Here is a 16,110-nt window from a genome sequence, read left to right as displayed (position 1 = left end):
ATTAGTCATGTTCAAGAGGGTGAAGAGAAAAGGCCTTTGATAAACTGCTCATCAGTGATACACCCTCTGCATACCTGTTCAGAGGCGTGGCCAGGTGAGTCCACAATGTGCCACACCTCCGTCTTGGCTGAGTGGAATTGATTTCTGTTACTGTCCATCCACCATCCAAAGTGACAGGAGCTACAGTCTCTACTAAATGAGCAGCCCGGACATTTCTGCACTGTAATAGGTCTTGGAAATCATGGTGCTGCATTTAATGTGACTTTGTTCAAGATACTTTTAAGTCATTATGCATTTCAAAATTGGTGGGGACACATGCCCAGTGTAAATAACACCTATGGTTGAAGGCCTTATTTAAGTGAATATTAAAATTAATTTTAAATTAAAATTAGTTATTAATGAGTTAAAAGATTTGAGACAAAATATCTAAATTCTTCTTTAAAAAATGTAAGTGAGTAAGGGCCAGTTGGTCTATAGTATCACAAGGTGGAATCCATCATGATTTCAGTCTAATATTACATTTGGAGGTGGGTTAAAAATAGGGAAACGCTTGATAGTAAATCAATTGTAATTGTATAGTAAATTTAACTTTAAGAAATAATGTTTTAATTTTTTTTCATATTAACAAACAATGCTTATTAAACCATATATTGAGCAGTGTAAAGGTTTATCAACATGGCCAATGGCCGTCCAAACGTTATAGATTTATTAACCATTCACAAACTATTGTAGATGTCAGTTTCAACCTTACAACAAAACCTCGCTAAATAAATGGTTTATGAAGCATTTCATTGTTAACTGTGAAATGACTATTAACTAAAGTCTAATTAACTATAAATTTACCATTTATTAATGATGGTTATTATGAAGTGTTACTTTAAGATTAAGACAACAACCCCGCCCTGTTTAGTGGCCCAAGCAATGTGTTCAGGTGGAGAAGCCATGTTTCACAAAATGTAGCTAAAAAATGATGGAGCCAGAACAGTGACAGCAAACTATGGTCTTGAAAATAACATTTGTCATTGAAAACAAAACCTGAACTAACAAAGGACACATTCACATTGAAACATTTGTGATTTCGAAAGTTTAAAAAAAAAACAAAAAAGACATTTTATTCATTTTATTTTTTGATATTTTGGGGGATTGTGATGTGTTTTTCAATGACTGTTTTTCTGTCTGTCTTTTTTTCAGTGACAGGATTTTTACAATGAATGTGAACTGCTATAACAAAACATTTGAGGGTGACAAGGGGCTCAATATAGGTTAGGACGAACTGATTTAATCATTTACAATGTGTTGTTTTCCATGAGCTTTTTGGTAAAGTCTTGATATGAGAAGTGAAGTAGAAATATGAAGTGACAGAAAAACACTACAGTACAAACACATCAAATTTGTAGTCAAGTCAATCTACTTAGTGACTCAAGTAAGTTATCTTCTACAACTGCATTGGCTACATTATGTGGTTCATGGTTCTTTGCACTGCACTTTTTTCTACACCACAAACTGACCATGATTTGACTGGTCCAATTTTATACACGATCTTGGAAACAAGCACTCTTAATGCAAATAAGTTACATTAACATACATATTACCATATTACAAATGGACATCCCTTTCCAAACAACACAGCATGAGAAAGCAGAATTGGGCCATGATGAAATAAGAACAGAAACAACACCCACTGCCACAGTCAGAAACAAGAAACAATTTAACACAGGTGGTTTTGACAGATTTATTGGATTCCAGACAGCAGTTGGAAAACACTCAATAAATAAATATAACATTGTCCTTCTGCAGGTTTGATGGAACCCTACCCCTAACCCTTAACTTGATTGAGAAACATGAAAACTTATTTTCAAAATTCTATGATTAAGACAGAACATGTGGAAAGTGATGTTGCATTATTGTACAACTATTAAAAGAATTCCGACACAAAAAACACGTTGGTCATGTAGAGAACCAACACATGTTGGTTCAAGAACTTGCAAGTAACATGGCAAACAAGGCAGATATCTTCAGAGGCTGAAGGTGATCATACATTCTATCCCTATAAAACAATAGGTAGATAACAGCAACAGCAGTATCTGGATTGTTCATTATCATAAAATGGTTAACTCCTGATCAAAGGCGATTTAAACAAGACCTTTCCAGACAAACTGTTCCATCCCGTCTTAAATATTCAAACTCAAAATAAATGAAAAATATGTCAGAAGAACAGAGATTATTTCACTCATTTTCAATAAACAAGTTAATTTCACAGGTTAATTTCTTATTTGGCTAAAAAAAAAAAAAAAAAAAAAAAAATATGTCAGACTAAATACTAACGGAGATGGGTTTGGTTTTCCAGGTTTACATGCATCAAACATTCACACTTGACATCACAGATGCCGTCTAAATAAACCACAACTAAAAGCATGACTCCTGTACAAAAAAGAGCAAAAAACATTTCTGCACAGTCGCCCTCTCTGATCTTTCATTCAAAGTGCTAAAAGTACATCAAAAGCTGGTTTTAAAAAGATTGTGTTGATTGGCTGCGGCTGGTTTGAAGGACAGAATAACCCCCGTTTGATTAGTGAAGATACTTGTTCACTAGGCAACAGTTCTAGTACAATTCACTGTCACTTCAGTTCAAAATGAAGATTCTCTCTACAAAACCCCCTAAAACATTATACCAGGTGACATTTCCACTGTGTCTTGCAGTCATCAAGCATGGGGAATCCTATTTTGGAAAGGCACCAACATGGTACATGGATTGCATTTTGTTTGAAATCAGCTTGAATCGATCGTCATCCTGGTGGAAGATTCCAGCCTCTTCATCCACCTCATGTGTTGCAGCTCTCATCATAAGAAGGAGGAGCCTCTGTAACAGACAGCATGGGACCAGCTGGTTACTACACAAGAACATTTTTTTTGTTTTACTGCAACACCTTGCAAGCAAGAAATTATAATGATGTTGGTTATTGTGCCCTCCATAATAATGGTAGTTAATAGTAGTAAAAAGAACTGCATGTAAAACTCGCTGTTGTTAATACATCGACCGTACAAATCATTTTGTTTTCTTACAGATGCTTCATAATTTCTGACAAATGATGTTATGCAGTATGTGTGTCTTTACAAACACCTACCTCTGTGCTTTCTTATCTTCTCTTTGACTGCTGTTCAAATCTAGTCTCTTTTTAAGAGAATATTAACTGTAAATAGAAATATTAAATTATCTTCTTTACCAACAACATATTATCTAGTATTGTCTGCAGATACTCCTTTCAGGGCATGTTCACAGATACATGGATGCAGTCTATTGCCTGCTAAAAGTGGGCAGTGCAGGATGTGAGGCACATGTGATGTGAGATTGTAGACCATTTGATGGGTCAACCACATACACGTCTTTGCCATTGGTTGTGGTTGTGACTTTGCTTGTCAAAGTTCACCAATGTTGAACCCCCCACAAAGCCAAGATGTGAATTTCTGCCACGGGATGCACATTTTTAATTTGCCCCTTCGCTTGCATAGAATGGATGTTAAGTAGGCAAGCATTCACCACTGCTGATTTTGCATATGTGTGACCATGCCGTAAGGCTGCATGCAGCCCCAACAGCCTGTACCAATCAGATAGGGCAGCCTGTAAGCACCACTCACTGCTGCTCCTTTAGCTTATTGTTTTGAACAGACAAGCATATATCAACATTTTTGTTAACCATTCACCTCTTTTATCTATAGTGGCTGGACAATATACATTCCAGTCTACAGCCATCACCAGAGCCAGGATGAAGTGAGCATGTACCAACTGACCTTGTGGATATGTTGAGCTGCCGTAGTCTGGAGGCAGGATGAGTGGTGCTGGCATTGAGCTAGCACCCTCAGGGGGGTAAGGTGCTGTGGTCGCCGTGGACCCACTGAAGACAGGCTGACTAGGCGCAGGGCCGGGCCCATTGGGCTGCTGGTTCTGGGGGAAAAACAGGCCAGGGGCATAGCTGAAAGCATTGGGTGACACCAGCTGAGACTGCCGCTTGTTGGGGAAGCCATCGTTCCCACCCTCTGCTCCCTGGTGGTACTCAGCTGGAGGAGCACTGGGGGAATTATGGGAGGACATCCTGGAGCGTGGCGCGGGGCGGGGAGCGGGTTTTGGAGCATGGCGAGGGGGCAGTGTGGGTGTGGTAGCAGAGGTGGAGGTGGATGAGTCAGGGGTAGAGGTAGAGACTGGTACATCTTCAGCTGTAGCAGAGGAGGGAGGCGCTGCTTTTTTGGAAGGGCGCAGTTTTTTGTCAAGTGAGACATTCCCAATGTGGATGGGTAACATCAACATGACATCAGGAGACTTTAGACTGACCTGGTTAATCAGAGGGAGAGGATCTTTGTTACATTTACAGGAGGAATACAGAATTTATACCCAACCTAATCTTGTGTTTTATTCTCTTCCAATGGCTTCCTATTAGACACTGTATTGTTTAGAATGAAAACTCATACTAAAGAAAAATACAGTATGTGTTAGAGCAGCCAATCTGGACAGAGTTTCATCAAGATTTCCATAATTACATGAATTAATAAACAATCCCTTTGTATGTCTTTCTGTGTGTCAATACCCAAAAACGATACAAACATTTTACATAGGATTTGCAACAATTGCTTCCATTATCTTGCATTGAGCAAATATTATATTGATTTGATAATTAAGCCAACAGAATGTCAAAGTGAAGCCATTTTCAGGTGGGTAATCTGTAGGCTGGCTTCATCAATCCGTTAAACTGATGGCCTCTGCCACTTATTCAGACATGAGACCTACAGTAACATTTCCATCACAGTTATAGGAGGAAGGGGAGTGGATGATTGAAAGAAAGGGGCTATAAAGATAGATACCCCTCACAAGTTGTCTTCAAATGGCCAGGTGTTTGTCCAACGCTCAAAATCACAATAAGCATGACCACAACATGTTACCTGATGGTGTAACAGAGGATGAGCATCTCTTACTTTGACATAATATTCAATCTTTATGAGTTCACAGCCAGTGAGGGAGGACTGAGGAAGAGGAGGAACAATGATCTGCTCCTTCCACTCCACCTCCTTGCCGGCCTTCACCACACCACCCTCCACCTCCGCAATTGTCCTCACATCATGGGTGGGTCTCTTTGTCTCGTAGGTCACTCTCTGAAAACACACATGAACATGGAGACAGGACTCAGTACACAGTGACAGGGGAATGCAATTTCTCAAGCGTCTACACAAAGGCAGTTAATATAAAACAGGAGGATTCATTTCTGCGTATCTCAAGAATACACAACCTGCTGTCTAAAGCCTCATTCATCAAAGTGATTCTGCATTGATACTTGACCTTTGAATCTTGATCAAATCTATTAATAACTGTTTCAGCCACCGCATCAAGAGATAAAATAAAACTCTGGCATCTAATCACCTCATAAAGTTGTTCTGGCTGTTAGCAAACAGATGCCCATTTACACATCCAGCAGACACAGTCAAACAGAAACACAGTCATGTTTCTGATACCTTACACATAAAAGTAAATATATTCACTCTCTTTTAGCCCTGGTTTGGTCTCCACCTCCTCCTGCGGAAAATGCTACACAGCGTTCAGCAGCTGATCTGTAAATGTCTGCTGCTCGGTGCTGGGCGGCTAGTGTACAGGTGCTGCTGGAAACAAGGATCCAAAACAGGCAAGTTACTAAGCTAAATATCAAAACAGACCTGACGGCTGCTACAAAACTCCAGAGAGCCAAGGGGAACTGCAGGGTTGGTGAAAAAAAGCTCTATGGGTTTCTTTCACATTACAGATAGTCTATTAATCTATTGGTGACACAAAAAAATATTGATTAGTATAGCTTTAATCTTGATACCTAACTTCAGCTTGTTCTCAGCACCTGTAATGTTTGAATTCCTTACACATTTTAAATTAAGCACACGTTTAGAGAACCAAGATACAGTTTCTTGGTAGTAATGCAATGACACAGAAAGTCATCCTCTCAAAACAGGGGAGGAGCTTTCTCACAGCACACTTTTTGACATACAATAGGAGAGAAAAAAGAACTCCCCAAACATGGCCGCCTGAATGTCTGTCTATCAATCAAAAAAGCCACAAAGGACATAATGAAAGTGTACTACCAGTATCATTATAGCTTTCATTCAATAAAATACAGTATATGTGTGTCTATAGCCTGATACATCTTCTTCCTCTGTGCCACAGAGCTCAATTGTTGTCCAAAATCTATTAAAAACACTTCAATGAGCCGTACTGTTGCACTGGCTGATAATGAAACTATACATGTGTGACTTGTTTTTAAAGTTAGTCTTCAGTTGGAGTAGGTGACATTATCTTCTTGATTAATCGATAAGTGTTCGGTCTATAAAATGTGGAAAATTACTAAAATAGCTGGCAATTAATTTAATAGTTGCCAACTTAATCGATTAATTATTTCAATACTAGTAGGCAACAGACCAACGTACAAGCCAACTGATTTTGGTCTTTTAAATGGGGTATGTTGACAGGAATTTAACATAATAGGACATTTATAGAATAATTCCAGTCTTGTGCTTTAACATTGAAGCTTTTGCATTAAACCACATTCTCATATTCTCAAACACACTCTCTCTGTTAAGTTTACCTGCTAGCTATAGCTGACCAGCTTTGAGAGGCAGGATTTCAACAAACCACAATGTCAACATGCAATGTTAACAGATGACTTAATGTGGGACGACTAGAACACATCGATTGCATCAACAACAAAAAATGATGCTTCCCAAAAGAAATCAGCAGCAGAAAGAGCAGATAATAATATAGTATTCAAATAATACCATTAATACATTACATTAGTCTGTAATGGTAGATTTGGAGGTAGAAACAATCTATTTTGGTCTGTAAGCCTGGACATATCCTGTCAGAAGTGTTTACCTGCATCAGGCTGGCAGCCATGTTGCCAGTGGTCTTCCCAGACTGGTTGTGGATGTTGGCCATCACCTGGATGATCTGGCCTGGTGTGTAACCCTTCATGTCTGTCTGGGCCTTCAGCACCACTGTGCCTGTTTTCACCAGCATGTAGGTGAACTGCTGGGTCACTGCAGATGAGCAGGCTTCCTGCATGGAGAGAGAGGCAGTGTTAGAACATCATGAATGTATTAAAAGTAATGACACGTTTGACCTTCTGATACACTAAACTGTTTTCTTTCCTAGCCAGAGTATGTCATTACCTTAGGTTGGATGACAAGACAGATATGAGACTGATATCTATCTACCTGTCTGTGTAGGTGTCAGAGTTAAGATGTAATTAACATACATAACATACAGTAAAGACTGGAAGCAGGGAAACGTTTAACTTGCCTAAATCCAAAGTCAATGAATTGGTGAACAAAAGCTGTGCACAGTGACTGTGCTCAGCTTCAGGGAGCCCTTTCAACCTTATCATATATATACACATCTAATGATGTCTCACCCATATGTCTGGCAGTTCATTCAGGTTTAGAAGGCTTAGCAGGTAGAAAGCTTTCTCTGTGTTGTAGTCCTTAGCAAAGCGTGGTGTGTCAATGAAAGCCCTCACTCTATAAACGATCCTCCCATAGTTGCCTTCAAAAGATGTTGGCGCAGTGCCTGTTGGAAGGAGGTCAACGACACATTAGTTTTACCACACGAGCAAATACAGACTAATAGGTTGTTAGAACAATGCTATTGCACAATTTCCATTTTCCTTCTCATCTTTTTGACTGGATTTAAAGACTCGGGTCGCTACTCACTCACATAGAGTTTTGATTATCATACAATAGCAATAAAGCACACTTTTTGACCATGTTATAGAACAGCTGAGAATTACAGCTCATGGTATATAAGATTTTTTGTATGTGTAAACATGAAAACAGAGACTCCAGAGAGTGTCCTGAGACACCTGCAGGCACTCTAGTGGTGAAAGCACAAACAAGTTTCAAATGACAGATTTACATTCACAACAGTCAAAAGACCGGTTGGGTTACTTTTGAGTTTCTGTGATGTTCACCGTCACATGTGGAGAAGGCTTTACACCTGGAAAGATCTTGCACAACTGCAGCAGATAAGAGGCCTAACAGAGGCTAAACACAAGGGCTGGCTGTGTGACAGCCAACTATAACTATGGCAACAACATGTAGACAGGAAGTGAGGGACAAAGTGTGTTCTTCTCCAAGAGTCATGACTGTTCCAAAAATGGCTGTCAAAAAAAAAAATTGCTAGTTTGAAAATTGTTGTTAAGTACTAATCAAAAATGTGCTGATGTCATCAGGGAGTGCGCTCACAGATTGCACTATAATGAGTAAGTGGAAAAAACTGACAGCTGCTGACATCATGGGACATGGTGGTGAAAATGAAATGGAGATCTTGAGGATAATCAGTTTCATGACAGACCCAGCCCTCACTTCTTTAATTCAAATGGTATATATCAGAAAAGTTTTTCATAATTATTCTCACTCTGTGTCGCTACAATATTAAAGATCTGATCTGTAAAGTTGTCACCAAGCACTGCCAGTGGGCACGTGATAGGAAGGTAAAGAGCACATTGACAATAGCCATTACAACAGCTGATGGGGCATATTGGGGGTTCTTCCAAGTAAAAAGTCTTCGACAACTTGCTCAAGTTACAGACACTGACATGATGTAAAAAATAGCAGAGCAATGTTCAGTTCAATATTCACTCTCTCTCTCTGGACACACTGACCTAAGATTTCCCAAACCTCTTGTTTTCCATTTCCATTTGTTTCCTAACTGCTGGAGAAGTGACAAGAAGTTACCCCCGAAGCCATGGTAACAACCCCGCCTTCATTTAGCAGTACTGTCCGCTTTGGGACCACAAAACTAATCTAGGGTTTAGGTACATTAATAACAAATTTGCACAGGTTCAAAGGGTACCATACTGAAAGGACTTTGGTGGACACAAGGCATTTCATGTCTGCTGTTTGGTGCCTGGCAGGTACTGGCTGCGTTATTTTTTATATACTTCAAGTGTCGGCAGATTAGAACTCTTTAGACTTTTTCCCCCTCTCTCCATGCACCTTAGAAGTAGGTGAAGTTGTGCCGGAAAAAACCCAACTCTGCATGCTGCTGCGGTTTAGCCCTCCACAGGTAGTCAGTTTATCAGAGCTTTTTCACTAAAAACAACTGCCTGCTGCTAATGAGAGTGGTGAGGCAAAACCAAAATAAAGAACCAGAAGAGGCTAAAACGTTCTGGAGAGTTGGTAATTTTTGAGGGTTCCTTAACATGAGCATCACCTTTCACAATGCACATGGTCTCTGGATCCATTGATAGTATTAAAAAACACTAATTTAAGCAGCTTTAAAGTGTAGTATAATCTAAAATTGTCACATTGAAAATACTACCTTTATATAATCAGTTGGGCAGGTTCAAACACATACTGTAAATTAGTTTCACACAGCATTCATAAGCCAAAGTGAACGATGGGATAAAAGTGTCATCCTCACTGCTGCTCAAGCGTAATGAAAATTAGGGTAAATGTCAACATGCCAGGACATGTCCGTCAGGCGGTGAAATGCGAGGACAAAACACACACACACAAACAGAGGAAAGAATGTGCCGTGACAAGTGTTCATCCCATCACTCCACGCTCCTACCTGGTATGAGAAACTTGAAGGGAAAAGTGTGTTCTCCCTGTTTCAGGGTTCCTGTACGGGACACAGAGAACACAGATAACATCAGTCAGTGGAAACCGTAACAATCGCCCTGCTGTTTCCCACCAGGTGAATATGCCTCGGGGGTGCATGCAGTGTCCACAGTAGAGAATAGGGGCCTCCGTCTTTACAGTCTTTACACTTCAGTTACTTTTAACCACCTTAGTTTAAATGTCCAAAAACGTTAAAATATAGTTTAATTGTTACAAAATGTGTCTACACGTTCTAGGTATGTAGGCTAGCCAGTTTTTTCACCTAGATCATTGAGATTGCTGTGGTACACCAACACACAAGGAAGCATTGGTAAAAGACCTATATCTGATGTGGACTGCAGGACAGATCAAACTCTTTGGATCAGTTTGTTCTCAACATTTCAATCATTCAGCAGTGTACCTTTGTCTGCCACAGAGATGGTGCTGTTGAAGTACTGTTCCTCCATCGTCCATGCTGTGTCATTTACCTTATTGGTGATGCCACAGAAACCATTGCAGTTCACTTTGATGGCTGCAGATAGGGACACAAAGACAGTACATTGGAGATTTCCAGCACAGGTACACGTCTAAGCAGCTGCAGCAATAAACACTTCTCATAAGTACATTGTGTTATTGGCAGAGTCGTTACTGTCATTTCCTCTCTGGGCAGAACCAAAAAAAAAGCACAAGCGTGTTACACTGATGCGAGAGAGAGAAAGAGAGAGGTCGTCTGAAGCCTAGTGATCTTGCCATTGTGTGACTGAAGAGAGCAGTCTTAACATTTCAACAAGTAATCCAGGTAGGTTTGTTCCCAACAGACCCTCCATGTTCAAACTGGCCATCCTATAGAGCAGTGAAGTAGGCCACAGTTAAAGCTTAACCCAGCAGACAAGGCTGTGGCAGTAAGAGTCTTTTGTTTTCTGACATTATGGATTCTGTGAGCAACTGTTGGAACAATTCCAACTGTTGGATGAACATGAAACCGTCGGTGGTAATTTATTGTCAGTTGGATTTATATGTACACTGCCTGGCCGAAAAAAAATCACCACCTGGATTTAACTAAGCGAATAGGTAAGAGCCTTCCATTGGATAATTACCGCAGTGATTAATATGTTTCAACTGGCAACAAGTTATTTAACCCTAACTGATGCAGTGAGGAGCTTCTCATTCCTTAAAAAACATGTCAGAAGACATATCCTGTGGTCCTGGAAAAGATGTTACTCTGTTTCAGAAGGGTCAAATTATTGGCCTGCATCAAGCACAGAAAACAACTAAGAAGATTGCTGAAATTACTAAAATTGGGTTGAGAACTGTCCAACACATTATTAAAACCTGGAAGGATAGCGGTGTTCTTCCAGGAAGAAATGTGCTCAGAAAAAAATCAGCAGTAGAACTCATGGCTATGTTTAACAGTGAAAGTAAGAACATTTCCTCATGCACTATGTGAAGAGAACTCAAGACATTGGGACTAAACAGCTGTGTAGCCTTAAGAAAACCACTTATCAGAGAGGCTAATCAGAAAAAAGGCTTCAGTTTGCTAGGGAGCATAAAGATTGGACTGTGGAGAAATGGAAAAAGGTCATGTGGTCTGATGAGTCCAGATTTACCCCGTTCCAGAGTGATGGCTGCATCAGGGTAAGAAGAGAGGCGGATGAAGTGATGCACCCATCATGCCTAGCGCCTACTTTACAAGCCTGTGGGGGCAGCGTTATGATCTGGGGTTGATTCAGTTGGTCAGGTCAGCTGACTACCTGAATATACTGAATGAGCAGGTTTTTCCATCAGTGGATTTTTTTATTCCCTGATGGCACGGGCATGGTCCAAGATGACAGTGCCACAATTCATCGGGCTCAAATTGTGAAAGTGTTTTTTTACTGAACATTTGTAACAGGCGCATTTGTCTAATACAATGCATACCGTGTCATTTCTGCCATATAGGCAGGATGATGACTTAATGTTGACCATCAAAGACTGTGACTGATGAAGATTTTTTTGGGCAATATTTTGTGTCATGTCAAGTCTCCAAAGCTCCATTAGAAATGCCATTATTTCCAATAATTTCATATATGCATATCCACCGACACCAATAATAATTGTGATAGGCCCAACACTGATGAAATGTGACTGTTTTCAGTCTAAAAGTGCAACAAAATCAAACAATCATTTCCCTCTTCATTGTTTTTTGCAATGCAATGTCACTATTTGCTCAGTAATGTGTCTCTTATCTAAGGGCCCCACCCACTTCATAATCCATGAGTGATTCAAACTGTTGGATGGTGAGAGAGTTTACGTACTTCCTCTGAAGCTGACAGTCTGACCTGCTCTACCTGAAGAGGAATGTAAACAGACTGGAGGCCCAGCAAGTATTCAAACAGAAACTCCCATACACATAAGAGCTGCTCCCAGCAGGTCCCCAGACAATGACAAACGTGTATTATATCATTTAGCACTCTGTCACAGTAAAGCCACACAATTGTCAATTGTGTCCAATAGTTTAATAATTCAATTGATTGACATTTAGATATAAAAAATTCAAGATGAAAAATTCTAACTTAGACATTAAGGTTGCCAAGAATAACAATCCTAAATGGATTGGATCGATGAAAGCGATGAAACAAAGACAAATTCATTTGAGTGGTTCAACTCTCTTTCTGAATTTGTGAACCTTAAAAAAAAAACAAGCACATTTTTAAAAGGATGTCTGAAAATTTCCATTCAGATGGATGGTTTTCATAGTAAAATATTTCACTGCTTTTCCTTAGTTGTATTTAAATCTCAACACTGAGATTCAGTGGTTACATTTTCCAATTAGTTATTCTGATGTTCATAACCATCACCACTGTCTTTGCTTCAATACAGGAGCTGGAGGCAGAAAGGTTTGGGCATTTCTGCTTCAGAAATGTGTTAAAGAATTGATATTATCCAAGTGTCCATTTATTTTCATTTTTGGATGATTAATCAATTGATAGACTACGCCTTCAAGCACTACAAATTATAGCTACAAGTGTTAGCCTGGTCGATAAATCAATTAGTTGAGCAACAGAAATTTTGGTAAGCCACCAACTCCAAGTGTTGGTATTTGATGACATGGGAATGAGACTGAACCATCAATTACCTTCCCCCAGAATGTCAGCACAAAACTAAGAAACTAAGAAAGTACAAGCAGAAGGCCAGGTCTCTGCAGATACAGACACACAGTTGCAGTGGGTCCTAAGCGATGACTGACAGGGATTATTTTTGTAGGAGTCTTGAGGCCAACATTGTTTTGTTTTTTTATAGGAAAATCCGACATCTTATACCCTCAAGTCATTTTTTAAGCTTTTTTAATTCTAATGTGAGAATGTCCTGCTTGTTGTCGTCTTACATTATGGTAAATTAATACTCTTGATTCTGGAAAGTTAGTTGAACAAAACAAGATGGGGTTGGCATTTTTAGACCGATCTCTGGTGTTTTACAGACCCAACAATGAATCAAGAAAATCATCAGCAGATTAAATGGATAAAGAAAATAATGGTTAGTTGCAGCCCTGTTTATATCAAGTAAGAAGTAAATAACTGTCAACCGAGGAGCTGTTTTGTCTCAACAATAACGGTAGTCAGCATCTGTGGGCTATCTGATCCAGGATTTCCAACATGTGACATGTTTGAAACTCCAAGGTCTCTTTGGCCTCTTACTCACAAAGAGCATCACACTAAAGAACAAAGACATTCGTGAGATGTTGGGCTGCACACTGCCAGACCACAACTGGTGTTTTTTCCCCAAAATAAACTGTCTTTTCATGGGCTGAGAAATTTCTCACATTTCTTGGATGAAATAAACCATTTAAAAACACCTGGGCTTATCTGGACAGTAGTTTAATGTCACACAGCTGAGGACAGGCCTGTTGCTCTCTTAGTTATGAAAGGATTACGTTTTGGAGAGGTGTGGTTTTCACAGGACAGAGACCTCCTTGATGGAAAATAACCTTCACGGAGTATATAACTGAAGAGTAACTGGATAAATATAATATTTTAAAAACAACTCTCAAAGAAAGTTAAGAGTCCATCTTTGGTGTGCTGTCAAATATGTGTGTGGGACTGGGACAGGGGCTCTTCAATCATCCCACTAAGCCCTGTTTTTAGAATTAAGGTGGTACAAGAAAGAACATCACTCAAATGTACAATTAGGTCCCATTAAAGTCTGTCTGACGGTGATCCAGAACCAATCTGTGGGGAGATTACAGAACATGATACTGTGGTGGTGCTGTAGAAAAATGCAATAAAAAGCTCATTTTAGACCAACCTGCCGCAGAACCCGGCCCTCATACCAACATTTAAGTGATGTTCAAACAGGCTATGCCCAAAGTCAAATTATAGTGCGACAGGCCTGAATTACAGCCCGTGTAATCTCGGCTGAATCTCTCACTTCCGTGTTTAGCGACGGCGATGTTTCCCCACCAGGTGCGCACATGCACGCGCAATTATCGAGCTCTCACCTTTACACTGCAGCGGCTGGCCCAGTTTGAAGGTCACGGATCCAGAGATGGACTCGCCCGGACTGTACACCACTTTGTTTTTGTCAAACGCGATCTCAAACTCCTGAAGCTTCCCCATGTTCTCCCCGATCCACACCGCACTGAGGATCACCTGTGCGCACCGCCAACAATACGAGTCTCCAGCCCCGCCCCTTCGTTTGACGTCACTGACCTCTTCAAGATGAGATCGATAATCAGGTGTGTGTTTGGCCCATTTATTACACAGGAGCACAGCAGTAAGCCTAACCCTTAAGATGACCGTCTGATCATGTGTTTATTATGACATCATCCAATTTAAAATGCTCAGCAGACTGTAGGCCTTTATAAACCTAACATTTAAGTTTTCTTTGTTTCTCTTGTACTGAGTGAAATGAATGAGGTCCTCTGAAGTTGCTTCTTGTCATGATTGACTCACCCAGAATAGATTTCTCCATCTTGTAGCTACTTTTAATTCACCTTTCCAGGAAAGGGATGATGTATTTTTGTAGCTAGCCCAGAAGTTAGTGTCACCATGGATCCTTTTGTTAATAAGCCTATGATTCAGATGATTGTATGTAAACTCCTTCATGCTACACAAACATAGAACATACATACTGTAATGTATCTATATATATAGATAAACACATTACATTTGAGTCAGGGTGAATGTAAGCAACTAGATGGTAATTCTGCTCAGACACGGTCCACCAGCTAGATCCTGACCAGGATGTAGTGGTGGAGACAGGTCTCTGTAAGGATGTCGCCACAACAGTGTCTGATTTCTCATTGCTTGGCCATCCTGAGTCCCATTTGGCCATTTAATTTTCCTAGGATTTTTGAAGTGTAAAGGCAATCGCCAAAAAAGCTATTGTTGGGCTGTACATATTCCGAGAAATATCTTTACTTGACAGAATCATACCAAATTTTTCAAAACATTCATGGTTCCGAGATGTTGGATCCCACTGACTTTGTGATCCTCTGACTTTTTCTGTAGTGTTTCCATGGGGCTGACATTTATGGTATGTTTTATGCAATGTCTCAACAATATCAAAATAGATTGCCATGCAGTCCGATTCAGACATTCACATTCCCCTCAGGATGAATCGTTATGACTTCTTTAACTTTTTCTCTGGTGCCACCATCAAGTGAAAATTTAGCTTATTTATGTAACCCTAACCCTGCCAAACCAGTGACATTCCAATCAGCAACAATTGTACTTTATGCTTAGTGCTTACTTGCAAATGTTAGCATGTTAGATGGTGAATATGGCAAATATGATTTTAAACTGACAATGGACGAACGAAGTAAATGTTGATTGCATAACGTAATGGTTCCAGAACAATTAAATCATCTGCATTTAGACTGGTTCCATATAAAATCACATTATATTCAATATTCATATTTACCAAATCTCCTGGGGAAATTAAGCTGGTGATTCAGTCAGACTAGCAGGCTGGCAGCATTTCTATTATAGACTGAGTTTATGAATAAACTCATGTTTTGTCTTGCGTTGGTGGTAGTTGCTACTATGAAGAAAATGGAAAGTGATCCAGTTGTCTTTGCAACAGTGGCACTCGCACTTTTATTAGATTTTTACCACATACAGTTATACAGCTGCACACTTGGCGACCACAAGCCTATATTAACATTAGCAAAGCAAGTAAATACATTTGACCACAAAATACCTGAAAATATAGCCTGCATCACAGGTTTTCTTTGATGCTCTTTAATCAAATTTTGTGTAGTATCCTCAAACATTTGGTGTCTGTGGAGAAGGCTGCTAGTGTGGATCTGCTGGGGCAGGAATGTAGGAGTCAGAGATCCAGTAGCAGTAGATCGAAAAGTGGCCAAAGGTATTTCGATTGCTGCTCAGCGGCATAAACCACCTGCTCAGCGGCATATACCGATCCCTAGACTCTTATACCGGTCCTCAGAGTTGTGGCCAAAGGTATGTCGATTGCTGTTCAGTGGCATATACCACCTGCTCAGTGGCA

At 40.0% G+C, this 16,110-nt stretch overlaps 1 protein-coding gene across 2 annotated transcripts; it reads right to left on the bottom strand.

The window, feature by feature from the left end:
• Positions 1-1,718: 1,718 nt before the first annotated feature.
• arrdc1a (arrestin domain containing 1a) lies at positions 1,719-14,329 on the bottom strand. Of its 2 annotated transcripts, XM_084358927.1 has the most exons (9): positions 14,099-14,329; positions 10,046-10,156; positions 9,596-9,646; positions 7,437-7,591; positions 6,899-7,081; positions 4,966-5,142; positions 3,790-4,327; positions 3,126-3,191; positions 1,719-2,860 (listed from the first exon to the last, which is right to left on the bottom strand). In XM_084358927.1, the coding sequence occupies exons 1-8, from the start codon at positions 14,214-14,216 to the stop codon at positions 3,166-3,168; spliced, it is 1,359 nt and encodes a 452-aa protein (XP_084215053.1). In that variant the 5' UTR covers positions 14,217-14,329; the 3' UTR covers positions 1,719-2,860; positions 3,126-3,165. The 2 variants fall into 2 exon arrangements, with proteins under 2 accessions (XP_084215053.1, XP_084215052.1); XM_084358926.1 differs by lacking the exon at positions 3,126-3,191.
• Between the last annotated feature and the right edge of the window lie 1,781 nt (positions 14,330-16,110).

The sequence above is a fragment of the Pagrus pagrus genome (assembly GCF_965226575.1).
Source record: "Pagrus pagrus genome assembly, chromosome: 8".
NCBI lineage: Eukaryota > Metazoa > Chordata > Actinopteri > Spariformes > Sparidae > Pagrus > Pagrus pagrus.
This window is presented reverse-complemented; position numbering and strand designations above follow the sequence as displayed.